The following is a 27,959-nucleotide window of genomic DNA, read 5'->3' on the forward strand; positions in this document are numbered from 1 at the left end:
TATTTTTCCAATGGTACAAACATACTTTATTGTACAATTAATTTATTGGCAAAAAACAATCAGACCACCAAAATAACTTAAAAAAAGAAACTAATGAAAATGGAGCAACAGTTATTTTTGCTTTCTCTCAGCAAGCACCAAAATTGTTAACAAGAGGAACGAAAAAGTGGTCAAAGATTCCATTTGAATACTAAACAAATATTTAAATAGTCTTATTTCCAGTCTCTTTTTAGGAGAAGAAATGATAAAAACAAAACTATTTGTTCAGTTGCCATCAGTTTGTACAGTGACTCAGTATGTTTACATCTATATTCATGTACATGAAACATTTCTTCAAAAAGGATGGTATAATATACTCCACGGCCTCCCCGGGGCAAACTGAATGACTGTCTGCAGTGTCTTTTTGCATCACCATAACATCTTTAATACAAAACAAAACATGTTTTATCTAATAATTCCTGTAGCTTCAAGTTTTATTTCCAAAAAATAAAATTAAATAATATATCTATATATAAAAGACAGTTTTTCCTTGTTTTTTCTTATAAAATAAGTCTCAAGATATATTGCCACCTGGTTCTGATGCGTTCCCTCCCCATACCCAGCAAGCCCAACCTTTTGAGAAAAATAGTGAGCATGTGAATATTGTCTTCAGTCCTCTCCATAAAAAGCTAAATGACCAAATTTAAATTCTTTCACATCACACCTCTAATCAACCCCTGCCTCGGCTTTAACTTTGTGCGGCTTTCAACGTCTTAAGTTTTGAGATTGTTCAGGTGTGTGACTTGTTGCAATAACCCCTCCCTCCCTAAAACCTTGTCAAAAATACACAGAAAAAGGCGCATTGGTGCTTGTGACCTACTACACCTCATACTGTACCTTTTAGAAAATATCTCAATACTGTACAGTAGCTCAGGAGTACTTTTGTAGTTTTTACAGATACAGCAAATATCCAATCAAACAAGAGGGGAAACAAGCAGCAGAAAATAATTTCTCTCTGCTCATAAGGTTTTAAAGTATGTACAGTTCTTTTTACATCTTTCACTTTCATTACAAAAAAAACAGTATCTAAGTCCACCATTTCTTACTTTGTACAGTACTAACATTGAATTAAACCTTGTGGCTGAGAGGCAGTCATGAGGATGAGGAACAAAGGGGGGAGAGAGAGAAAAAAAAAAGACTAGTGAAAGGGGAAACCGTTGGGGTTGAGGACACAGGCAGGACTTTCTTAAACCTCTGCAGCCCAAAAACATGACAACTTCATCGACCTCTTCTCCATATCACAGTTCATTAACAAAGTTGTAATATATGTACACGCGCAACGTTTTAACATCGGCCAGCTTGAAACAGGGGCACATGCCGCTGACAGCCGGACGATCAGGCATTGACAGTTCATCCCTCCAGTTTTGGGGTAGGGGTGGGGGGGTTTCGGGGTAAGGAAGGTGTGCACATTCATAGGATAAGTGGAGATGGAGGGTGGAGAGGTGGCCCGTGGGTGCAAGGACTTCTATCTGTTCTGCGGATCTGGCCGTTGTTTGCAGAAAAGAATACGACCAAACCCGCTGTCGATCTCGACCACCCCCCAAACACTGTTAAGGTTTAATTCAAACCTATAAAGCCTGTCCAAAAAATAAAAACGCACCTTCCCGCCCACCAAATGAAAGTAAAATATTCTATATATATACGTGAATTTTTGCAGTCGCCATACAATGTACATTGCTGCGTAAAACGGTCCAGAAGACGACTCCTGTAACGGAAGATATGTTGATGCTTGTTTTATGATCCATTGAGGGAAAAAAAAAAATTATAATAATTCAGAAATAAAATATACTTATTCTCTGCAAAATAGATACAATCATGACTGGGTATTTCAGGAGAAAAAACAAAATAAAAAAAAGGTACATCGTGTCAACTCACTTTAATTTTTAGCCACATTTAAAATCTTAAAAATATTGATAAAAAGGCAAAATTTTCAGTCCCCAAAAATATTGTCATAGACTAAGGAAGAAACATCTTCAACCTGAAACATTGCCCTTCCACCTTTTTGTACACAATTGGCAAAAATATATAGATATATATTAACAGCAATAACTTACCATTGTTTTAATTTATTCATTTATTGACTTCTAAGATTTATGTTGCATCTCCCATAGGAAGGAAGCTTCAGTTCTTATTTATACATCACAAAAATATTTAAATAAAAAATAAAAACTTCTAAAACCCCAAAGCTGTAGTCCCGCCTCACTCTCCTTTCATGGCAGTTTGTCATTTGGGGCGACTGATCAGAGCATCAAGACAGAAAGACTGTATGGAGTCAAGGCTACATAAGGTCTAAACTGTTGTGGTTAATGTTCGTTCCCAGCTCCTGGTTGTTGTTGCTGCTGTTGTTGTTATTCCCACCCAACATGTCCGACGGCCCCCCCTGCCCACCGTGCATCCCTGTCATCCCGCTCAGCTGGGACATGATGGAGTTCTGGTCTGAGCTGAACTGACCGGGATCTACAGAACTACCTGGCTGCTGCTGAGATAACGGCTGCTGCTGGGGTTGTGGAGGTTGGGGCGGCGCCATACTGGGGTGATGCTGGCCTATGTGGCCCGGGTGAGGGGAGCCAGTCTGGGTCTGTGGGGATATGCGATGAGGTGAGGGCTGAGGTTGGGAGGAGGGCTGCATGCGTGGGGACGGGCTGGAGTGCGGAGGCTGCGACTGTGGTCTTGGCGAGGGCTGAGGTGACCTGACCTGACTGCTGAGCGACCCTGCTGGACCAAGTCCTCCTTGTCCTTGGAGATGGGGGTGGGGGGACTGAGCCATCTGCTGTTGGGGACTCATAGGACTGCTGTGCTGGGCTGGAGAACCTCCACCAAGATGCTGCTGCTGCAGGAGCCTCTGGTGGATGTTCTGGTGAAGCATGCCTTGGGACGTCTGTGGGAGTGGGGGCCCACCACCACCTCCGCCAACTACACCTTGCTGTTGTTGCCCCTGTCCTGGTCCGCCTTGTCCAGGCTGGAGCGAAGGTCCTCCTGGTCCTCCAGCACCCCCGCCTGGCCCTCCATCTTGTCCTTGAAGCCCACCCATTGAATTTTGCTGCTGCTGCTGTTGCTGCTGCTGCATCTGGATCTGGTGCTGGAGCCTTTGCTGGAGAGCTGCAGCTACTTGAGACACAGTTCCTGAGTAGCCCTGCTGCTGGCCTATCTGTCCTGGCCCACCCTGTGGCCCTCCTTGCTGCTGCTGGGGAACCCCTACTCCTCCACCCCCAGGCTGGGGTTGGGAAGAGGGGGGTACTCCTGGCTGTCCCTGGCCAGGCTGCATGAAGCCTTGCTGACCTTGCTGCTGTTGGAGTCCTTGAGGCTGCTGGAACTGCCCGTGGTTACCAATCTGCTGCTGCTGCTGCTGCTGCTGTTGCTGTTGTTGTTGTTGCTGCTGCTGCTGCAGGTGTCTTCTCATCAACAGCTCTCTGAACTGTGGGTTCATATTGGACATGTTGCCTTGTTGCCCTGCTTGCATTGCTCCATGTTGTTGCTGCTGCTGCTGCTGCAACGCAGCCATTTGCTGTTGCTGTAGGTTTCCAGGCAACATTGGGCGCTGTTGTTGTTGTTGTTGCTGCTGCTGCTGTTGTAACTGCTGAATCTGAGCCATGGTGGGCATATTCCCTCCCCCTGCTCCACCCTGAGCCATATTCATTCCTGGCTGGCCTGCCTGGTTCACATTAACCTGCTGCTGTCCATCCATGTTGGCCAACTGGTTAGCCCCAGGCCCTCCCACACCAGGCAGCCCTCCAGCAGCCCCCTGGAACCTCACACCTCCAGGGCCCCCTTGTGGAGGCCCTCCTGGTCCTCCAGGACCACCCTGATACCTGGCTGCTCTCTGTCTGATGAAAGCAGCCATAAGGGTTGGGTTGGAACGCAGGATGTTGAGGACTTGCTGCTGTTGAAGGGGTGAGCTTGGGGAGCGCAATGTTCGTAGGAGATCCTGTAGCGCTGCCTGGGGTAGGTTTCCTGATCCACCTGCTATAGAAGCAGGTGCCCCTGCTGCCCCTCCTGATACACCCATTACCTGCATTAGCCCACGGTTTCCTGGTTGTGGTTGTTGCTGATTCATTGGCTGCTGCTGTTGCTGGGCAACTGCTGGCTGCTGCTGTGGTGCCATGTGACTCATCATGCCTGCCCTTTGCTGTGGGTTCATGGCTGGTCCCCCAGCACCCCACTGCTGGTTTGTTGGCTGAAGTTGTCCACCACCTCCTTGCTGTACTTGCTGGAGCTGCTGCTGAACTTGAGGCGGCAACTGAGATTGAGGACCACCTTGCTGCATCCCTGCGAGCATTCCCTGTTGCTGTGGGTCTAACATAGTCCTGCCTACAACTCCCTGAGCCTGGGGGGGCATGCCCTGGGCCCCAATGTGGGGCATGCCCATCTGGGCCTGGGTGTTCTGATGTTGAGGATGTGGGGGTATCATGCCCCCCTGTCCCAAGCCACGGATTTGGGCTTGGGCCTGGACCTGAGCCATCTGTCTCTGGGACTCTGCGAGGCGCTGGATTTTTAGGGCTGTCTCTACAGCAGCCAGAGGGGGCCCTTGCTGCGGGCCTTGTACAGGCATGGACCCCTGGCCCTGGTTGGGTTGTTGCTGCTGTTGGGGTGGGGTGGCTGGGCCCAGTCCAGGTTTTCCCAAGGACTGGTGGAGAGGAGAGGCTCCTGGTGGTCTGGGGTTGTACGGAGGCAAACCACCAGGGTGTTGCTGCTGCTGCTGGAGTTGTGGGACATTTGGAGGCTGCTGCTGGAGTTGAGACACCATCTGCTGCTGGGGAGAGTTCATCATCCCCCCTCCACCTCCTCCACCCATTGGCGGGTATTGATGATGTAGATGATGTTGAGGAGGCATGGTACCACCTTGCTGCTGGACCTGCTGTTGCTGTCCCGGAGTTCCCATTCCTCCCATTCCACCCATCCCAACTGCCTGCTGCTGAGGGAGAGCGGGCATGTTCCCCTGGGTGGGTGTCTGTGGGGTAGGAGGCTGCGTGCCTACAGATGTAGGTGTACCAGGACCAGTTGCTCCATTGTTAGCTCCTGGAGAGGGTAGGCCATTGCCCCCAGGAGTTCCTCCAGGAGCAGGCTGGCCCGCTCTCTGCATGCTGGCCATCCTCCTTCTTAGCATCTGGGCTTGCTGGAGCCTGTGCTGCAGCTGCTGCTGTCGGAGCTTGTGCTTGATGTTCAGACAGAATGGGACTGGGCACTTGTTCTCCTGACAGTGCTTAGCATGGTAGCAACACAACGCGATAAGCTGCTTGCAGATGGGGCAGCCACCATTGGTTTTTCTCTTGCAGCCTTTTGTGTGCTGAACGACACGTTTCATCTTCTGGCAGGACGGCAGAGAGCAGTTTGCGTTTCGACACTGGCAGGCATGGACCAAGGACTGAATGCAGCGCTGGATGCTGAGGCGACGAGAGTCTCCAGGGCTCTGAGTGGTAGCGGCAGTCTGGTTGCTGCTCTCATCATCCAAACCGAGACCTAACTTCTCCATCTTGTGCTCATGCCCCTTAGTGTTGTAACATGTGATGCAGAGGTCGTAATCCTGTGAGGGATGACATGAATGGCAGTTAAAAATGTTTAGAAGTGATAAATGGTAAGTTTTAGAGTATAATAACTCCTGCAACCTACATATCATCTTTTGTCAATACCTGTTACCACAAATCAAACCCTCCAAAACAACCTCCCTTCCCCAACTCACCTCACAGACGGTACAGTGGAAGCGAGTCTCCACGTGGTGCTTGCACAGATTGCATGTGTAGACGAAACGGTCCTGGCTTTGGTTATGCAACTCCACCAGCATGCACATGGAGCTCCACTTGGACCTCCTCAGTGAGCTGAACTCCAGGTGTTTGTCCCGGGCCAATGTCAGGAAAGCATCACGGCCATCCATGAGATCACATGCCATAAGGGGATCCAGGTCTACAATAGGGGGCAAGGCATTTGCCATGGGGGCTGCGATCAGCCGGATCACAAAGAACACCTAGGACAGGAGAAAGAACAGATGAGGGAGAGGTGAAATGAGGCCATGTAGCTTGATGGGTAGAGGAATGGTGGTTGCTTTATTTTAAAAACGGGGAAAAAACAGGAAGCCCATTCACATGATCCTCTTTTATCAATCTGCCAACAATAGTAGCTGCAAGGCAGAAATCAGCTAGTTTGAGAAGGTGTTACTTCAGTCCACTCACTTCAATAAATCATGTGAGAGTGATATACTTATTTTTCTTATACCTCTTTGTGTTTTTCCATAGTGGCATAAAGTTTCTGTGAAAGGTCGTTGGAGACGTTGGGCATCCCTGGCTTCTTCTTATTGGCTCTGCTCAGACTGCTCTTGTTCTTACTCGTCTTCTTGTTGTTCTTCTTCTTTGCATTTTTACTGTCACCTTTCGTGTCCTGCACAAAAAGTAAGGTAAAAAATTTAATCAACAAGCTCATGTGTTTACGCATCAAGCAGAAACTTCTCTTCATGATACTGACACTTTTTATCCCTCTCCATCACAACAAAATATATACAGTCAGAAGTTTGGACACACTTAAAGGGAATGAATGGGAAGGTGTGTCCAAACCTTTGACTGGTCTTGTATATAGACTCTACATATCATTAGATCACATGGTTCTTACATCAATACTCTCATTCGAAGTGCTGTTCTCCTCCCTTTTCCTCTCCTCCTCCTCCTGCTCCAGCTCTTTGATACTCTCCTCCAGCACGTTGGGCCAAAAGTCGCCCTCAAAGTAAGGCAACTCCTTGGCACTGGTCAAACGATCCTCTGTCGCTTGCTTGAAGATATCCTTTTGGAGTAAATTGAAGATAAAGTTATTTAGTTTTGCATAAATATGATCAGAATCAGTCATTACTAGCAAATATGTACATTGATGTTGTGAAAAAATAGAGACTCGAGGTTGGAGAAGTATGCTTGTAAAAGGACGTTCTTTACCTCAAATCCTGATTCTCATAAATTACCATAATTCATAAATCACAACATAAATAAAAGAATTAAGTTAAATGTGGCCTTTCTACCTTGTAGTCGTGCACTATCCGCTCTGCCACGGCTTTGTCCAACATCTTCTTGTACCACTCCTGGAGGCGTTTGGGCTTTGGGATCTTCTGATCTGCAGGGTGACAGTGGAAGATGTAGTCGTCCCCTTCACTAGGTGGACAGGCCCAGATGTGGCCGGTGGTGTAGCTGAGGAGTAAACACAAGAGATCACACAAAGTGAGCATGATGCTAACAGACCAGGCAAACTGAGCGTTGTGATGGAACACGTCAAAACAAGGGTTGGCAAACCGTCTTTGATTGTGCTTCATGTCATTTTCTCTATGTTCATACCTCCTGTTTTTTTTTCCAATAAATGAGACCATGTTCAGTTCCTTATCCACAATGCTGATTATGCCGTGTCAATGTAACTAAAAATCAAGCTTAAATCAATAATATAAAAACTATTTCAAAAGATACATTTTGCATAGGCATTCAGTTACACATGACCAAAACGATATGCTTTATGTGAGCAGCAGCACTTACCCTAACTTCTTGACATACTCCAAGTAGCCAATGAGGATTTCATGGTAAACTGCTGTTCTTAGACTGCGAGGCCGAAAAAAGTGCACACTGTCCAGGTAGGAGATATATACTCGCCTGAGTGGGTGAAAGAGGAGTGAAATTCAATGTAAATGTCAAAAACAACTGAAATTGAATTTATTTGTTCTTTCATTCCATTTTCAAGTAGACAAAAAAAGAAAAGTACTATGTAAAATATTGTTTAACATGTACTTACCTCTGGTTGGGCTGAGGACAGTCGGACCCGTACTCTTGAACATGCATACCAAAGAAGCAGACGTCTGCTCCGTCAATGTCTTCAAATGCAAAAAGGGCTTTTGTCCTGTAGGGGAAAGACTCTGACATCTCTCCGCTGTCCACAAATCTGGAGACAAAAACATGAGTGAAACTTAGAAACTTATACAAACTTACCAACAATAAAACCGAGAAACAGAAAAAATAACAGTGTTAATAAAATATTTACTTTTTACATGAACAGATTCTTCACTAGATATGAGAAGCCACTATTTAAACTGTACCAGAAAATATTCAGTTGTGTGTCTTCTTGCTTTTCCCCTGAGATTTTGGCATTTGCAAGTAATTTCTACAAGCCAAAAGCTAGAGAGAAAGATCAGTTTGTGTTGAAGTCTGACTGTTTCTACTTCCCATACCTGGACTTCATGCCTGGTTTAACCTCCACCACTTTGTCAGAGACGTGCACCACACGAATGGAGACCTCTCCAGACTCCGGGTGGTTCTGGCGCTTCAGGAAGTCATTCACCCTCGACTCTAGGTAACAGCCCAACTTTGTCTGGGGCAACCCTGTGCGGGAGAGAGCCAGGCAAAGCATTTTTACGTTTAGTTAACAGCTGATAAAAACAGCAGGGAGAAAAATGACTTGAAGCTATAAGTAACCTGTTTATTACACATCTATCAAATTTAAGTTTTCTCATGAAACTCCAGGTGCAACTGGCTCACACTGTTAAGGTAGAAAATCCAGACACAAACTGTATGTTTCAGCAAAATGGAGAAGTTTGTGCTCTGTGTGTGTGTGTGTGTGTGTGTGTGTGTGTGTGTGTGTGTGTATGGGTGTAGTTGAAGCAGAAAGGAGTGGAACATATTACCACTTACTTTTGGCACAATACTTGTTCTCTTTCCTTGTCTTATTGGTCTTCTTTAAACAGCCATCACATACAAAACTGAGATACAGCAAATAGAAAAAAAAAGAAGTAAATTCAGTTTAATTAAATAAAAAATATATTTAGCGAATGACATCAGGACTTTCACATTATCTTTGAGAACTGGAAATAAAAAATAGCGACTCACCCCGATGGCCAGATTGTGTCATTGTGCAAGACGCAAATTTGGTGCATCCTGCGCCCACAGTCCATACATTCAACAAGCCTGAAGTAAAGAGGGATTGAGATACAAATTATACACTTTGGTCTTTAGAACCAATTTGGTTTCATCTTGTTACCCCATGCTAAGATATTTGAAACATTTGAGTGGTCAACTTACAGTTCGGGATCCAGTGTGTCATTCTTCTTCTTCTCAAACTGATCTTTGTTAATGGATCTGAAAGGAATTTTAAAAAGGTAGTGTGACAATATGTAGAATAACAAGAGGAAACTGTCAACGCACAAGCAAAACTGGTTCAAATGTATCAAAGGATCTTATACAGTTTCTCATTTACAGTTCCAAAACTTTACAGACTGTTAGTTTATAATCAAAAATATTTTGCAGTGGCAGTACCATTGACAATTATCACCTTTATTGATTCATAATATTAAGCCATATAATATAATGATGATTCTGAAAACGTGTACTATAATCATACTGAGATGGAGCAACTTTTTCCAACATGTCTTCAGATTTTTGGCCAAATTCAAAAACACTTCAAGACTGGGAAATAACCAAACTTATTTTCTATACAAATACTTCACATGCTCATAATTTATTAGAAATACTTACGTCTGTGGCTGGGTGGGGTCGTCGCCCAGGGAAACAGTCTCTCCCTGGATCTCGTTGAAACACTTCTCGCAATAGTGGTACCTGTTAGCAAGAAGCCCAAATTTTGGTGAACTACACCGTTCCGCCCACAGCACAGTCAATCACAGACAGCGCACGGGAGGGCAGTCACCAAGTGGTACAGGACATGGGCAAGGCAGGGTGCCACAAGCAGGGCAAGCAGGAAGTAGGAGCGCGGGACAGCAGGAAGTCGTCACGCAAACAGCCAGTCATGAGTTTGGAGGGGGTGGGGGTAGGGGTGGCGGGGTCAGGGGAGATGGGGGATGGGGAATGGTTTTGGAGGTGCATGGTTGGTCAAGGCAAAAGCAAGCCAATGCGGATATCACAGCCATTGGAAGGGAGGACAGACAAGTCATATAGACCAGGAACAAGACGAGACAAACATCCAAGACAACACACAGCAGAGAGCCGAGGCAAAGCACAGATTAGCAATTTGGACATGAGAGGATGGGCAACAACAATCACCATCACAGCTAACAGAGCAGGAGCAGAATCGACAGGAACTAAATGGGAGAAGGGAACTGGAATAGGAAGTTATAACACAAGACATAATACACACACTGAACAAATGTGAACAAGTAAGCACAGACAACTGCTCAGCTGTTTGTTCATTCCAACAGTTCATTTTAAAGTCGGTCTTTTCACATTCCAGTACGGTTTTCATGGGTGAGTAGCAAGACTGAAGACAGGTAGAGACAAAAAAAAAAAAAATAGTGGTGTGGACTTTACAGGTGTATGAGGCACGGGTCAGGATGTTGGAACAGCAGCAACAAAACTTTAAATTTTAGCATTGTTGCTGCGTCTTCAAGCCCAAAAGAAGATTTTATGCAAAACCGCAAACAGCACCAGAGAAACAAGACGTTGTCTTTGGTTTGTCTGACACCAACACCTTCTGTGTTGATTATAGATTTATTCAATGAAACTATGAACAACTGCAGGAATGTGATAAGAGAGGACCAACTGTTAAAATGCCAGTGCATTAGGCACCATATGAAGGTATTAAAAAAAAAGGGGAGAACATGAAGTGAAGGGAAGCGTTTAGGGAAACAAAATTAATCAGATGAACACTTGGTTTCTACCTCATTATTCTTTGACAGGGTACAAGTCAACTTTTACTTTTTCAAAATGCAACCGGTTTCAATCTTTTTCAATGAATCTCTACTATAATCCCTTCTGCTTTTTACTAACCCATCCATTCATGTAGTCCTCCCTCCACCCTGCATTACATGGGAGTTTTCCCTCCCTCCATACCTGTTCTGGTAGCTGAAGTAAGCAGCGTCTCGGGGAATAGTGCACAGCTGCTTTCCATAGCAGCACAGTGTCTGAGGAGAGAACTCCAGCTGATGGCCAGAAGCAAACAAACAGGATGAAAAACATTAATCATCGTCAACAATAGTAACTTTAGACAAACCCACCTCTGCTAATCAATACTAGTTTACACTAACTGCTACTCCATATGATAGGATTAAAGTGACCTTTAAGTGAAATATTAACATGGTTTCCCCAACAAGACTTTCAGTGGACTCACATTATGATAATATGATTATATTATATATCATTTTATCTCCCTGAAGAGCTGAGTGAAGTCATTTCTGATCGGCTTAATGTTGTGAAAAATAATTACAGCTAAAGTCTCATTGTCAGAAGTCAACCCTTTAGCCAGCCTCTCAGGATAAGGGCCAATCAGTTTTGTTTGCCTGCAAAACCAAAAATAGCAGAGTCTAATGAGATCTGAAATGTGATATGGCGGTGGTGTGTCCAAGGCCAAATTTAGCTATGAACCCACTTCGCTGCTTCCATTTTCAGATGTGAGTGAGGGGAGGTAAATTCTGCATCTACATACTCAAAACATTTATACGCACCACCTTATCGAGACATATTCTCAGTTCAATGAAAATGTCAAACTGTTATTATTTTTTACACCCAGTTAAACTCTGCGTTTCGCTGGAAGGCTCCGTTCACCTGTTGATACGAGTCACAGGTCAAACAGTACTAAGAACATGTTTTGTATGTATCGGTGCAGCCTGTTACTTTATCAAGTTAAGATTTACATTGACTTCTTATGTTTCAGCATCTCAACTTAAACATCACCCCACACCAAGAGATTTCCATATCTATCCATCGAGCATTATATCTCACCTTCCTGCCGCAACAGTAGCCCAGGCCCTGCATGACAGGGTCGATCTCCTGTTCAAAGACCTCAGCCAGTTTGGAGCAGTACTTGTAGACTCGGGATGTTTTTCGATTGTACAGCCAGGCGTTGTTGAACATCAGCCAGATGTCATCCACGTACTGCCATGGATCCTGGTACTGACCTACAACCAAAACACAAAGCATGAGATGATGGAAAGAGAAGGACTCTCCTGGGTCTAATTGGAGAATCTCCTATAAAAGCAGCAAGAAAGTCAGGACTCGCTTGTAGAGATTATTGTTCATTTCCTACCCTGAGTAAAAACCAAAATTAATGTTAAATAAAAATACAAACAGTGTACTCTCCTTTATGCTGTCATTTATTTATTTATTGCATTTCTGTATATCCCCATTAGCAACAACCAACCGCTCTTCCTGGGGTCCACAAAGTGCACAAATAATAGCTTCACCACATCTACACTTATTTTGATTCATCTTGGAAAGAAGCAAAGGACAGTTTAACGAAGCCTGTTGAGTTTCTCAGGAATTACAAAACCTTTTAGCATGAAGCAGCAAATACTAACCTGTGTCTAGCTTTCGCTTGATAGTAGATAAGTCCATGGGGTTCTTCACAATGTCAAAGTAGTCCTGAAACATCACAATGAGTATGTATTAGAGTTGAGCAGTTTAAATCAAGTAAAGCAAGACAAGCTGCTCAGTTCACACAAACTGAGGGAACTACAAAAAAGATGTATAGATTGTGGCAGTTACTACTACGTGGGGAAAAGAATACACACATAGACATGTCAAATACTACACTAGAAAAACCTCCTCGCGGTTGTATGCCTCCTTAAAACAGTCAAGTTACAGTTTACATCCATATCTGTCCAGATTCATATTATATTTGTAGTGAAGACTAATAAAAAGATATTAAGTGTATTTTTCTTGTATGTGTTCACATGCTGCCAATAAAGCTGATTCTGATAGAACACAAAGTTGTAGACAGTTGTTGACAGTAGACGATGCTTCAGATATGGATGATGCTGCAAAGAAGCTACTAATTTTAAAACTTGGATGCTTCACACTCATCTTCAACAAGGCAGCACAAGATCTATACAATCACCACAGTTTCAAGGTGGGCAACCGAGATTAGTGTCATCTATTCACTATCTGATCAAATGTGAAATATGGTCACAATCTGCCCTTCTGTTCCTGAGTTGTGGTGTTGAATAACGGCCAGAAAAGTGTTTTTGCTGAACATGATGATCTCATAGTGAAGTTGACCTTTGACCTTTTGGATATAAAATGTCATCACTTCATCCTATTACATTTGTGTGAAACTTTGTCATAATTAGCATATGAATTCTTCAGTTTTGTGAGGTCACAGTGACCTTGACCTTTGACCACCTAAATCATCGGCATCGTTTGTGCCGAATTTGAAGAAATTCCCTTGAGGCGTTCCTGAGACAGATAACCCAAAAACATAATGCTCTGGCTGCTGCTGTCACCATCGCGGAGGCATAACAAGGGGCACTGTGGTTTATACAAGGCATAGGAACAGATAGTCCTCAACCTCAGCAGGGATACGTACAGGTATGCACAGCAGTTGTGGGTCAACGGGCATTCTGAAGGGCAGAGACTCTGGGTCTTGTCTGTAGAGAGACTCCAGAGTGGGCATCAGGGCCTGACGAAGCTCCTCCGGCTTGAAGACTGGGAAGAGAGTAAGAGATGAAGGAGTGATAAAAAATGGTTAATTTTACTCTGCTTAAATTAACCCTTTGGATTCCATGATAAAAAGCCTCAATTTGGATCAATAACAATACACAGTGAGATGTTTAAAAAAGGCATACATAAGATCAGAAGTTCAAGTTTTCTGGTAAAAACTAAAGTTCTCCTTACTCTTCTTTTTTACTGGAGCTTGTGGAACAACCGCATCTGACGTCTCCTCTTCTTCTTTTACCTCCTTCTTCACCTCTGGTTTCCTGTCTTCCGTCTTCACGCCCGACGTCGGCGTTGTTGTTGATGTATCCATGGGAACTCCTTTACCTCCCTCTCCGGAACACTCCTCCTTTTTCAGCTCTGATTTCACAGGTTTTTCTTCCGTTTTGAGGTTGCTGAGCTTCCCTCCTTTGGAGCAGCTGCCGGCGTCACTTTCATCGTCCTCATCCTGCTGCTTGACCTCCATCTTGGAGTCGAGGTTGGCGGCTGAGGTGTTTGACTGCGGCTGCTGGGAGGAAGTGTCCAAGCTGCTGACAGAGGCTGGAGTCAGAGCCTGACTGTCTGCAGCGAATGATCCCTTTTGGGACAACTAGAGACAGAGAAAGAAACAAACTCAGGTGCATGGAAATAGGAAACGTGAGATAATGATGAGATAATGATGCATTCATGGGAACAGGATGAATGGTTTAATCATTACTGTGGCAATGTATGAAAAAAGGAATCAAAAATAATCCTTAAATGCATACTATGCAGGATTTTCCAACAAAACAATGTGTAGATTCATACAAAAAAAAAATTTATCCCACTCAATCATGACTTATGACCCACTAGAAGTGTGTAGTGGTGTATTTATCTACTCTGCCTGTATTTTCTTATTATTTTGCTGTGCTCGGGACACTTCTGGGTTGCAACCTTCGGGCAGTGGGTGTGTAGCCCCCAGCCAATAACAGCGCGCAGAGTGTATAAAAACATAGTGACCAGGTGCCAGATCATAAGCACATGTAGAGGAAGCTACGAAAATGGTGTACACAGCGCCAATGTACTGCCTGTTCAACAGTTGCTTGATAAATTGCTCGTATTGTCTCCCTTACTGCCGGATTTTGTTGCGCTTATGGCAGTGAGCAGTTGTAGTCAACTCAAGTAAAGTCCATTTTCATTATGTCTGCTGAGGACTCTGCTATGCAGAAGACTGCTGTCCCCTCTGTCTGTGTGCGTGTGTGTGTGTGTGTGGAGCTCAGCCCCGCACTCATGCATACAGAAACAGAGAGCAAAGGAGAGAGACGTTGAGCTGGGGAGGAGGGGAATGTTGTGTTTACAAACAGTAACTAACAGTAACCAACAAATCCCACATAGTCTGCCTTTAAGGACTCGAGTTACGGTTATGGGACACTGACCGGAGTGCGTGGCAGTTGAGCACTGTGTGGCGTTGAGCTGGAGGCCAGTCCAGGGTGAGATGGAGTGGTGGAACCAGCTGCCCCAATATGCGGCTGTTGGAGGGGCTTGTTGGAGCCGGGGCCCTGGCCAAGTTGGTTCTGCTGCGGGGCTGGAGGTGGAGCCAGCTGTGGTGCATTAGGGGTGTGTGGCTGTGGGGTCTGGGACCCAGCTAGTCTGGGGGGTGTCTGGTGAGGGGTAGGAGACCGGCTGTGAGCAGGGGAGGGCGAGCTGCCACGCATGGCTCCCAGGTGGGGGATGGAGTTGGGTTGCTGGTTTGTGTTAGATGGAGTCATTGAGGAAGCAGGGGCTCCAACAGCTGAGTTGGGACCTCCGCCACCCACACTCTGGGGACCCATAGGCCCTACGGAGGGGACCCCGCTGGGACCACTGGCTGAACCTGGCTGCGCTAGAGGACTAGCAACTGGGAGAGAGGGAGGAGTGCCCATCTGCGTCTGAGGATAAAAGACAAGGATGAGGGTAAGGACAGGAGTGACAATCATAGGTATATAGAAAAGTATAATTCAAGAAAAACATTAAACACGTATGACATGAGATCACTTAAGATCCTTTATACAAATTGAATAATATGTACTTAAGAAAATCTAGACATTAAAGGTTTATAACAACAACAGTGCCCAAGAAGAAGAAGCCGTTTATTTAGTCCTCAGCAGTTCAATTCTACCCATTTTTGATTGAAGAACTTTTCGATGAACCCAGGAACATTTTTTAGGAACTCTACATTTTGACATTTAGTTTCCTAAGCCATAGCTCCTGCCCCATAAATCCCCTGCTGGGTCCCTGGTAATACTGTCAGATTGCCCAGGAACTATTGGGGTGTAGAGTGTTCCTGGTTGGTCAGACACTGGCATTTACACAACATTTTACCATAGCTATTTTTAAAAACCTCTGACAGCAAGGCAGCTGGATTTGCGAGATCACGACATCACGCGAGAATCCATCTTGTCAGGCTTCAAATTATGCACTTGGTGGTTTGGATCAATCAGCGTCCTATGAGGATTCTTGTGTGATCTCACAAATCTAGCTGCCTCCAAGGTAAGATGGTAATTAACAGACGTTTTATACAATCACCTGCCAAGTATTTTTTTTAAAGTGTCTGTCCGTTTCCAAACAGTTTCCAAGGTTCTGTGATGGTTCTGTATAACAAACCATCTGGTGCATCAGATTAGACAGCAAGCACATTTTTGTTAATTTTTTCTGTTTTGGGAAACAGAACCACAGAGAAGACTGAAGAGTTTAATCCAATTTTGAATCCTTCCACCAAGCTCAAATTTATGAAGAGATTAAACAGATTTTATTCATTAATTCTATCAACACCTGACATCTAAAATAACATCTACAGATAACTGTAGCTGCAATTTGTGCTTCCGAATTTTAACGTCTTTCTTTAGTAAAGACCAGCTTGGAGCAACATGCAGCTTGACACACATCTACTAGCAGGGGATCTCTTGACACACAACTACAGGTCACTTTACCTGTGCCATGCCTCCCTGTGCTCCAGGTTGGGCCATCCCAGGTTGAGCTGTTCCAACCCCTGGTCCTGAGCCAGGAAACTGCCCCTGGGACAGATACTGGTTCTGCAGCTGATTGACATTTGGCTGCCCCATCCTGGGTCCAACCATTCCCATCTAGAGGTGTATGAGAGCATGGGCAAAGGTCTTACAAAACGTTTCTACCAAGCAGTTTGATTAAAATAGCGTTTTTGTAAGCTAGTTCAAACAAAACACAGCATGATAGGCAAGAATAAAGCCCTCTCAAATATTAGTACTGTTGTATCTACCATTAATGGATATGTTATTAATAAAGTTGTTAATGATAAAAAAAATAGCAGCAAAGATTAGTAGTAAGTAGTAAGTAACACAAGGCACCATCAAAATATTGGTAAATAATTGTATAAATATTATGTGGTTGGTCATTTTAAAAACATTAAGACTCATTAAGACAGGTGACAATTTGTCCTTTCATAAAACTAATTTTTGAAACCTCTAGACACTGGGGATTAACAAAAACCAATTACATGGATTAAAAACAATCTTCTGAGTTAAAGAAACTAAGGCAGAACCATGGCTTTAAAACAAAACAGTGGGACAAACGCTTTATTCGGTACTGACCTGGTTGCCAGATGTTCCCATGGGGAGAGGAGGCGTGGATCTCTGGCCCATGGACTGCATCCCCATCTGATTGAACTGATTCATACCTGACAAAACACAGAGACTGTTATGATACAACACATAACATTTCATGTAGAAACTACACTACATATTTTGTAAAAGTGTCCTAAACACAACATACTGTCAACACCAGAGCAAGGAAATATCACAAGCTTCCAGTCTAATACCTCTTTTATGTAGATTAACATTTGAGCTGATACAACAGGTACAATGTGTTGATTTGACCATAAAGTGATCTAACTATAAAGCAAGGACTCTGTCTGTCTGTATATATGTCCTTTGCATATCTCGGGGACTGCTCATTCTATCTAGTTCACACTTGGTGGGTGTATTGCTGGGGACCCAAGGACATGCAGTGTCGAACTTGGTACAATTTGGACAGGTGATGTCCAATATTAATTTATTTTGAATAAACAAGCGATTAGTGTTCTGTGCAGCATAAACAGAGCTTTTAATCAAGAATGGACAGACTCTCACATGTTCATTCTTCCCACAGGCAGTTCGTCTGGATTAGCGAAATAACCGATAAATTGTATGACAGAGCATATCTGTTTTAATCGGCGCAGCTTTTCTAGCCTTTACAGTATACACAGAGATAGAGGGAGAGACGAGACAAGATAAATGCAGTCGGAGAAATCACACGGCATGCTCTAAAAAGGAAATGGTAGATAGCAAAAACAGAGCTTTTAAATCAAGAATGGACAGACTCCTACATGTTCCTTCTTCCCACAGGCAGTTCAAAACTAGTATGTCTCATGTTCTGAGACTGTGGCGATTGTGAAGCGCCACTACGAGACAAAGCACAAATCTATTGAGCAAACGTACCCACTCAAATCCGGCACAGAAAATAAACCATCTAAGAGCCCAATATGATCGATCCACTTTATTTTTATTTTTTCCAAAAGCTCTGTTATGTATTTTATATTTAAATGCAGCCCATATTTTACTTGAAATAAGAACATTTATTTACTATTAGAATATTTATTATTTACAACATCTGTGTAGACTATAACAGAATGTTAGTTTCTTTCATGTTGTTGGTGTATACACTCATTCACACCTCACATCAACTGTATTCATTTTCCTATACACTGAAGCAAGAAAACCAGTGTCCAAGCAATCAGCCCGTTCCGAACAGGCATGTTTTAAACAGGCACTGCACTAGTAAATTTAAATGTTGGGTTTCAGTACCAAGTGTCTCTTTACCTGGGCCCTGCATCCTGTTGACCATCTGATTTGGTCCAGCAGGTCGCACCATTGATGTGTCAGGGAGAGGACCGTCTGTAAAAACAGAGGCAGAAGATTAAGAAAATCAGGAGGGAAGAGAGGTGGAAATGTCCTTCACAAGCATGTGTGAAGAGGTTTGCACAAAACTTTTTTTGGTCAGGAAAGATAAGTGGCATTTGAGTTCAAGAGACACCAAATGATGACACAGAGACACCTGAAAAGGTAGTTTGATCCAAATAAACAGTGAAAAATCTGGAGAAGGTGTTTTTCTTAGAAAAAGAAACATAGCAAAGAATGAGATTTAGATTAAGAAAACTGTGCCAAATGCAGCAAAAAGAGGACATCAAGATAATATAAATATGATACAAATAATACGGCAGTGACAAATCTGCAATCACGTACCATGTCGTGCATTAAATCTAAAAGCATGAGGTAAGAGATACAAAACAATAATAAAATGTCACAATGTCACATTCCGTCGGATTAAATTATCATTCACATGAATGCGTGCAGCCCAGTGCAACATTATCTCATCCAAGTCTACATGTGCTGCATGTCCACTCACTTGGAGGCAGTCCAGTGGGAGGCTGACCCATGCTGGCAGGCCCGAGGCCCAGACTGTGCTTCTGGAGCCGGGTCCTCCTCTTCTCCTCCAGCTCCTTCTGGATCTTGTAGATCTTCTCTGCTAGCAGGTGATAGTACTCAGCCTGCCAAAAAAGGGTAAAGGAATAAGAGAAAAGGGTAAGAGGGGCAGTAGGAAAAATAGTACACAATAAATACTTGCTGCTATAAAACCACAAAAAGTTTTTTGTAGAACTCGACAGGTCCTGTGCATGATCCTGTTGTCTTATTTTTTTGTTAAATTGATACCAAACTGACTCAAGACTTTCGGTGTGACAAACTTCAATTAAACTTCAAGCCACATCCCGCAATAGCACATAAGCTATACAATTTTTCATGTTTGAGACCGACCTATGACTAACTGAGTAACTTGGCAGCTGGGTACAACACAGCTGCAAAATGACAAAATTCCCAGCATTCCCCCTCCTTTTTTTGAGTAATGCCGTGAGCTAAAAGAGAGAGAAACTTACTCTGCTGTTGGCTGACTCATACATGTCTCCTTCAACTTTTCTGGCATAGGCCACCAGGTTCTCCATCCGACGGTCCTTTAGGGCAGCAGGATCTGGAGTCGGAAAGATGGCCTGAACACTGTGGGTGAGACGGGGGGGCAGAAAGAGGAGAAAATGGGGAAGGAGGTTCAAAATATTATCAATTATATATTATTAAATATTATATGTTATATGTTATAATGATAATTATTTGTTAACTCCTCTCAGTAGCATTAAAGTTCTTAAGTATTACATATGTAAATGTGTAGTAATATGCAATGATAGATGTTTGTCAAACAGCCAAACATTAGCAACTTAAAACAGGAAGGTATGAAGTCAGAGAGCTGAGATCAAATGCTAATAAAAGTGGCTGTGTAAGGGGCTGTATATGTTCCACGGTTAATACTTACAGTTTGTGTACCAAGTGGTTTCGTAGGTCCTGCGTGATGTCCTCATGCCAGCCTTTCCTCATGCCTGAGGCAGAGGGAGGGCCTGCTGTGGGCATGGAGCCAACCCCACCAGCATCATTTATCAGACTGAGAGGAGAGAGGGAAGGCATCGTTTTATTAGTAACTTCTTTAAAAAACATAGATGTGGGCCTTGGTCTGATGTAGAATTGAGAAGAATTCATTTAACAAAAATGTAAAGCTCTTAAAAAGGTGTTAAATGCTTTTGATTATGGTGCGTCATTTCTCCTCACCCTTGGCTGTTCACATTGAGGTGCATCATGGTGTCCTGCAGTAGGCTGGCTTGGTTCTGAGATGGAGCACCTACACCTCCATTGACTCCCATAGTATTCGCACCTACACATGGACAAGACATTATATGTTTGCATTAGTTGTGTTCATCTACTACTAATAATGCAGTTATTGTTGAGGAGTTAATCAGACTGTCTACGGGACTATTTTTTTGCCTGGAGCCCTATGACAGCTGACAACTTTTAGTAGGCACTTTTCAGGGTTCTTTCTGATAGTAAGTGAATGCTTAAACACTTCTAGAAACATCTACATCTCTACATAACTCTCCAAATCTTAAAACTCAAAGTTTAATATTCTTGTCTGGGCTCTGAGATCTATCAGGAACAGGGTGTAATACAATACATCTCTTTACTTGAAAGACCTGGAGAGGGAGGCAGGTGAACATGCAAGCTAACTCACCCATCGGGTTCATAGGCCTCATGCCAGCCTGGCCTTGCAGGCCTTGGTTGGGCATATTGGGCTGGGCAGTCTGAGCCTGGATCTGGTTTCCCTGGTAGGTGAGGCCCAAGGCTGCGTAGGCTCTTTCTATGGAGCTCGGGTCAATCTGGCTCGGTGGGTTGAGGTTGGGAGCACTTGGTTGGCCACCAGAGACTGCCCCAAGAGAGCTGCCCAGACCTGCGCCGGCCCCCGCCAGTAGAGCTGTGAGGACAAAAGAGGAGGTGGTTGATAACACATCTGATCAGTTTGAGAGTGTATAATTTGCTGAAGCTTGAGAAAACCCTGTGACTAAATAATTAAGAAAAACTCACTAAAACCATACTGCAAATCACACTTTCTCAAGTTCCTTTCAAACTGAGGAAGATTCATGCTAAGAATGAAAGTATACACTTGGAGACAATTTAGCATCACAAATCGTAGTAGAAATATTTTTTAGATACATGTATCTAAACATATGGCAAACGTATGCAAACTCGTGTCTCTTCAAACATTTTAAAACAAAACATGTCATTTTATTATTTATTATACTTTGCTTGGAATCATTCATTTAAAACATTTTGTATAATAATGGCATAATATGATCATTCATCATTATGTTATTCCACTTAAGTTATCACCTTTCAGATCAAGTGAAATTGCTGTGTACAATAAGGATGAAGATAGTTTGTGTAATGTGAACAAAAGGAATGTATAAGAATATTGTTGTTTGGTCAGATACAGACACTCACACTGCGGGTTCCTCTTGTCCCCAGCATTCTTCAGTGGCAGGCAGACAGGACAGTCATGTCGCGTGCAGTTCTTCCAATGGGAGATGATCTGCCTTGATGATGCACAGTGAGCAACTGAGGATGAAAAAGGGGAGACAGACAGGAAGAGCGGGGAAACAGAGGATGGGGAAAGAGGCAGAACAAAGTGAGGTCAATGTCAATCAACAAGACACAGAAAACTGTTAGGAAGTTAACCTAAGGCTGGTGTTATTTTATATTTTCATTCTTATCAAAAAAAAAAACATTTCTGTTTAGTCATAACCTTATAAAGCTTATGCCTCCTGCGCCATGTGCCTAAGAGCTATACCGTTTCATTGGGCGACATAAACCTTCATTAGGAGGATTATTTCTCTCAGCTCGTCAACCTAGCAAAGGAGTGTAAATTCTGGACTGCATCCCAGAGCATGCACAGTGATATCTGCACAACACAGAACTACTCTATATATAAGTAAAAATGCACCCAGAGTTCCTTTCAGAATAAAGTACCCTTGTCATGTCCGTTGCAGTGAAGGAACATGTTACCAGATACAACCATATGGCTGCTTTATGTTTAATAGTTTTTTGGAGGACAGTTAAGGTCTATAGCACAGAGACACAAGCTGTGTAAAAGTGAGGATATACAGACAGTATTTGTTAAAAGGATACAAAAATTATGCTTTTTGTCTCACAATGTGAGGATAGGATAACTCCAGTTCTAACCCTACTGTTATCATTGATACCACTTGAATAATGTTGAAACACGTGTCCTTGTCAGACACATGTAGCATCCCTTCTACTCACCCTGACAGGACTTGCCAGCCTGGCAGTGAGTCATGTGGTTGAGGACGTTCTTCATAGTGCGGCAGTGGGGCAGGTTGCACTGCCGGACTTCACCATTGGCCTGCTCCCGCCGCTGGCACTTGTGTGCATGAAGCAGGAGTACCAGTTGCTGCTGGATGAGTTTGCGCTTCTCAGGATCTGCTGTGGGTGGCGCTCCGGCTGCAGCAGATGCTGCAGAAACCTGGGCACCGGGACCCACCAGACCTCCCTGAGCACTGGGCACCATCCCAGGGGCCCCTCCCACAGGTGCACCAGAGGGACCGCCCACACCTGTCTGTGACTGCTGGGAGCCCTGCAGTAAGTGAAGTGAGAGGAATAAGAAGATGTGACATGGATGAGACAAGAGAAGTACATAAACAGGAAATAAGGAAATGTGAGGGAGAAGGTAACAGGGAGTAATGAGAGGAGAGGAGAGGAGAGGAGGCGCAGAATAAGAATAGATAAGGGGTGGTGAATAAATAATAAGAGGAGAGTTGAAAATAAATAGTCACGGTTGGGTCAAATGAAAGGAAACATGGAATACAGAGGAGTAAAACAGTGGTGCAGTGGGAGGCGAGGTTCGTGGGAAGAGGTGAGACATAAGGGAATAATTTTGAGTTGTCTGCCAGTTTGGGACCAGGATTAATAGAGTACAACATTTTCTTGCATCTGACATGTGAACATTTCTTCAGGGAGTATATATTCCTTACCATGGCAGCCATTCCTTGCATTGGCTGGTTCTTCTTGTCCACATTAAACTGGGCCAGACTGTTGGCCATCGGACCTTTGTTCTGGAGCTGAGGGCCCAGCCCTGCGCCTCCAAGACCTTGATTCCCTTGCCCTGCATATGGCCCTCCAAAAGGGACCCCTGGGTTGCCCATCATCCCCATCTAGGAGGAGAAATAAGAAAACATCAAGAAGGCGTTCAACTATGTAGTTGCAAACACATTTCACTTAAATTATCAGCGGCAGCATCTGAACTGAACATGTGACAGTATTTCTAGTTCTGACAGATTCCACCGTGATTTTGCAGAGTCTCCTATGATCTCAACATTAGCTGTTAAATGAGGAAGTCCTGTGGAGATTTACATACACCGTGAACCCCATCGAAGGTAACGTTAGGGGGAAGCTTTCACCCCCCCAAAAAACAAAAGAGCATAAAATCACATCTGTTTTTAAACCACTTTCCACTTCCTACTGCTCAAGAGCAATTAAGTCACCCACTTCTAAACGGCTAAAATGTACTTCTCAGTCAATTAAAGAGGTTATTTACAGCATCAAGTTTAATTGAATCATTAGAAAATTGCCTAAAAATTACACAAACCTAGATTTACACATCAATCGCTTAAAACAGACAAGCACTGAGATAGACTCAAGTTGTAACTTAAGTGACCAGCAGTGTGGGTAAAAGCAATCTGTTATGAATAGTTCATCTTTTTCTGAGCAGACTGTTCTTTCCTTTTCCCCCCCAATTCCTTCATTCATCTTCACAACCTCCATTGCATTTTTCTTTTACTGCTCCCCAAACATGACCTGGAAATCCTCTCACTGCTTTTGATCTCAACGGCTAAATCAAACATCAGTGTCTCCACCACATTCATTCAGCAGCAGCAGTCTGCTGCTGCAACATTTTTACTGTCACTCCTGTGGGAGTGCCAATCACACAAACACAACAGTTTTCTGCCACTTGAACTGCAAGCATAAGCCCACTATGCATCTCTCGTGGTTGTAAAAATACATAGATACAGTCATGGACCCAAAGCACTATTTTGTGGTCCTATAGAGGAAAAAGCACATCTTTCAAAAGAACCAAAATAAAGCCTGCAGTAGGGTAGCAAATGTTAAAAACGGCAACATTCATTTCGTGAACAGGTTTTGCAGTTCACATAAACAATAAAGGATCACACACGTTCTTCAGTTATAATGAATCATCAATCATGTGCTAAAAACGATTTGCCATCAACTGTCGTTTATGTCTTAGCAGCAAACTAGTGATGCAATGAAAAAAATTATGTCGCATAATTATATACCTAAGTTCAACTAAGTTAGGAACAAAGTTTATGCTGTAAACAACATAAGAATGAGTTCTTAATGAACATTTCTAATTTAAAATTAAGTGGGTAGTAATAAAAGGTTCCTGAGCATTAACTACCACATAATTTGAGTCTCACAAGTTACTGCTGAATACAACAACGTAACTACATGTGTAACATGTTTTTTATTTTCAACCACAGCTGGCATTATGGCCTTCTTGCTCCCTGTACTGAAGTCCATCAAATTAAAAGAAACGGGTGAAATATTTCCTGTGGAATGTTAAACTATTTCCACTGAAAAAAGAAAAAAAATTCTATGAAGGAGTTCCTACCTTGTTCAGTGCTCCAGGTTGCTGGCCTCTCATCCCAGCCTGGCCCCCAGCTCCCTGCTGCTGTAGGGTCTCAGCCAACAGGTTGCTGTTGCCACCCATCCCCTGATTCCCAAAACCCATCCTGGGAGAGCCATTCATCACCTGACTCCCAATCATGCCTGGCTGCTGCTGTCCATTATTTCCTTTCTGCTGCGCTCCCATCATGGCCCTATTCATGCCACCCATCATTCCAGCCGCAGCATTCTGCTGCATCATGTTGGCCTGCTGCTGGGGGGAGAGGTGCTGCTGCTGTCCCTGGCCCATCATCTGCTGAGGCCCCTGGCCAGGGGATGCCTTCATGTTTGCCAAGTGTTGCCCCATGGCATTGGGTCCTCCTGGGCTGCCCATAGCTCCTTGGTGTCCCGGTTGGGTCGAGGTGGGTGCCCCTGAACGCAAGAGCTCAGACAGCTGTTTGTGCTTGGCCACTGCATCCTGGCCTCCGCCAACACCACCAGGACCTCCTCCAGGGCCAAGCCCAAGACCCATTCCTCCTGCTCCTCCACCGCCTCCTCCAGGACCCAGGCCTGTAGGGCCTCCTCCAAGGGTGGTGTGCAACTGGTTGAGGTCCCCACCATTGACAAGGCCTGGATCATTAGAGCTGATGAGCTCATCTGGGAGGTCATGCTCCAAGTCGAACAGCGAGCCGAAATCTGAAATAGAAAAGAAATGCACAGTTTAGGAAAGGGGGAGACAACAAGACAAAAACAGGCAAAGGGTTAGAGGAAGACAAAATGGGCCACAGCTATGTAAGCTGGTATAATCCTTCATTTTTTAACATGACAGAGTGAAAATCAATTGCATGCTTGATGTTAAAAACTGATAAAAAGCTGTTTAGAGGTGTATGACCAATTTTCTCCTGTCAGAAATAAATAACATTCCACTAAGCGCAACACAGATGAGCACCATACTACTAACTGAAGTCCATACCTTATGTATGTGTGTCAAGCAGTATGTACAAACATATATGCAAACACACACGCCCACATGGTCTGCTCACACAGATAATCCCTGACCAGCGAAGTGATTCAAAGTGTTGCAAAGACAGGTTTATACAGAAATGGTGACAAATGGGTTGTTTAATAGAAATAACGCCACAAAATGGAGCCAAGTCGAGACGCATACTTTGTGTGTCAGTTTGTATACAGTGGGTTCAACAGCACACAACTTAGGCAATCAAGACAGATGGACATCATGTATCTTTCTGAATCTTTAAGCTGGACATCAAGACCAAAAAGCACACACAAATTTCTCAAGGTACAGAATCTAATCTAGACCCGACTTATGTTGTTCTGTAAATCACTGTTTTTTCTAACACAGTATAGGTACCATATAGTGTCTAACTCAACCAAACAGCTTCTATACATCAATTATTTGTTCAGCTAATTTTTCAAGTTACAATACATTTGCTCATTAAAGATCACAAATGTGAGAAGTTGTTTTTTTTTGTTTCATATGACTACAAACCGAATACTTTGGATTTCTGGTTATATATTAGATTAAATAAACTATCAAGACATCAGTTTCAGCTCAGGATGCTTGCAGTGGTGATTCACCAGTCTTTACATGATTAATAGTGTATATTAAATGATTGGCCTACAACGAAAATACCTGTAAACTGTACTTGCAGCCCAACTAACATTAAGCAAACTAAATATAAAAATTAACAAATTGCATTTGTCACCAGCTAAATTTAATTACAAACTGCTTTTTGAAGGTAGACGCACAAAAACAAGTAACTTGCATGCAAAGAACTTGTACCAATTTCTCGACATATGCTTTTTTCCCTCAAATTAACTATTGCAATTAACAACCTGCATGACACCGTCGCAAATGATCGTAGGGGAAATACATTTGAGTGCAATAATTTGCAGATTTCGTTTTCTTGACAGCACTGGACCGATCTTCAAAATGTGCCATGCAAGGTAGCGTAACATGTGTGCAATGTCTGAATGATTTCGCCATCAAAGTCCCTTTCCACAGACGCTGACTGACACTGACAGCCTATTCCCGAGTAGACAGCCGTAAATTGCAGCAGTTCGGAGTAAAAAAATGATTAAGTGGTGAAATCTGGATGACCATTTCGTGCTTGGACGAGTGTTTGCTTGCTATCTTGACTCGGTGGTTAATATATTGCAGTGGCTGGACATGTCGCTGTCCATGCTGCACAGTTTTGCTCTCAGGCCACTATTCCAGCTGCTGCCATACGCCATCCACACACAAAAAACACACCAACAATGGCAATTTGAGTTTAACAATCAGTCGGACCCATGCCGTGGGCCTAAATTTAGCTCCCCAACAAGGCAACCTCTGCTTTGGTTAACGCTATTAACGGTAGCTAACGTTAGTTGGGAGAGGGTCCGAGTTATGATGGGGCAAAACAACAGATTGTTTCATACGTTGGGAGCCTTCAAAACTCAAATCCCTGCTTGGGAGTGGCTGTAACTTACTGCCAATTTGGTACAGCTGTAAAACATTTAAAACTTTATCATAACTTGGTGTTGAGCTTATCATCAGCCCGGCTAAAGTAGCCATTAAGACACGGGACCGTCCATTGAAGACCCGCATTCAGCTATCTAGCTTAGCGCTAGCCGAGTGTTGGCTAATCGAGCTACCTCCGGCTAAAATGGCTGTTAGCATGCGAGCTAGCTCCTCTGCACGTATCCGACACTACTAGCGCGCTAACGTTAGCGAGCTACGACAAAAACAGAAGAGTAATCCCGCGTCCTCTTCCTCTTTCAAGTACACCGAAGCCGCCGAAAAACGACAAACTTAACGAATAACACCCTTAACAAATGATATAGTTAAACAATACTCACCGTTTCCATCGCTGGCGGAGGCGGAAAGTGCCGGAGAGGAGAGTTTAGGCCTCTTGGCTGAAGGCGGGCCAGAGTCCAGAACGTTCTCGGCCATATTTTTTCGAAATAAAAATATATAAAGTATCCACAATTGCAGACGTTTTCACGCCCTTAGAAGCTCATTCCTTTTCGTTTCCAATATTGCGACTTTTCCCCCTCCTTTTGGGGGACTAAGAGGGGGAAAGTCCCGTGTACAAATTACTCCTCTTTCCCTGGGTTCGCCTCTCGATTTCAGCCTCGGCGTATATCAACCCCCCTCCCTCCCTCGTCGGATTTTTTGTTCTTTATAAATTTCTGCCAGCGGAGGAGGAGGAGGGGGTCGGTGAAAGTAAAAAGAGGGAGACACACGCTGCGGCTTCCCTCTAAACTTACACAGCCTCCTCCGATGTAAATAAACTGTCCCCGTGTCTCTCTCCCATGGTTGCATCCGTCATTTCAGCCTCCTTTCCAGCGGAGCCTGGATGAAGATAATGTCGGGCAGAAAAGGCTTGTTTGCCTGCGAAGTGATGGTGGAGCTGCTGGTGGCAGCGGGTGAGGATGAGGGGATGCAAAT

At 43.8% G+C, this 27,959-nt stretch overlaps 1 protein-coding gene across 4 annotated transcripts; it reads right to left on the reverse strand.

The window, feature by feature from the left end:
- ep300a (E1A binding protein p300 a) lies at window positions 1-27,959 on the reverse strand. 4 transcript variants are annotated; one of them, XM_044338534.1, is made up of 31 exons: window positions 27,368-27,959; window positions 24,513-25,201; window positions 22,858-23,037; window positions 22,130-22,460; window positions 21,311-21,424; window positions 20,544-20,783; window positions 20,087-20,189; window positions 19,797-19,922; window positions 19,369-19,486; window positions 18,843-18,984; window positions 18,257-18,331; window positions 16,991-17,076; window positions 16,355-16,507; window positions 14,822-15,313; window positions 13,608-14,016; window positions 13,300-13,418; window positions 12,293-12,356; window positions 11,718-11,893; window positions 10,830-10,918; window positions 9,522-9,602; window positions 9,069-9,125; window positions 8,877-8,954; window positions 8,682-8,749; window positions 8,222-8,372; window positions 7,789-7,935; window positions 7,536-7,649; window positions 7,034-7,199; window positions 6,637-6,804; window positions 6,247-6,408; window positions 5,717-5,998; window positions 1-5,560 (listed from the first exon to the last, which is right to left on the reverse strand). In XM_044338534.1, exons 1-31 carry the CDS (start codon window positions 27,459-27,461, stop codon window positions 2,318-2,320), a joined length of 8,517 nt encoding a protein of 2,838 aa, XP_044194469.1. In that variant the 5' UTR covers window positions 27,462-27,959; the 3' UTR covers window positions 1-2,317. The 4 variants fall into 4 exon arrangements, with proteins under 4 accessions (XP_044194469.1, XP_044194467.1, XP_044194468.1 ...); XM_044338532.1 differs by having other exon boundaries at window positions 9,522-9,632; XM_044338533.1 differs by having other exon boundaries at window positions 21,305-21,424.

This window comes from Thunnus albacares, chromosome 20, assembly GCF_914725855.1.
Source record: "Thunnus albacares chromosome 20, fThuAlb1.1, whole genome shotgun sequence".
In the NCBI taxonomy this organism is placed as follows: Eukaryota; Metazoa; Chordata; class Actinopteri; order Scombriformes; family Scombridae; genus Thunnus; species Thunnus albacares.

Excerpts from the sequence above, each read along its gene's own strand:
- ep300a (XM_044338531.1), bottom strand. The coding sequence starts at position 27,461 with ATGGCCGAGAACGTTCTGGACTCTGGCCCGCCTTCAGCCAAGAGGCCT. Across the intron at positions 16,508-16,990 it reads TGGGAACATCTGGCAACCAG|ATGGGAATGGTTGGACCCAG; the intron begins GTCAGTACCGAA and ends ATACACCTCTAG. Across the intron at positions 8,373-8,681 it reads GAACAAGTATTGTGCCAAAA|GGTTGCCCCAGACAAAGTTG; the intron begins GTAAGTGGTAAT and ends TCTCCCGCACAG.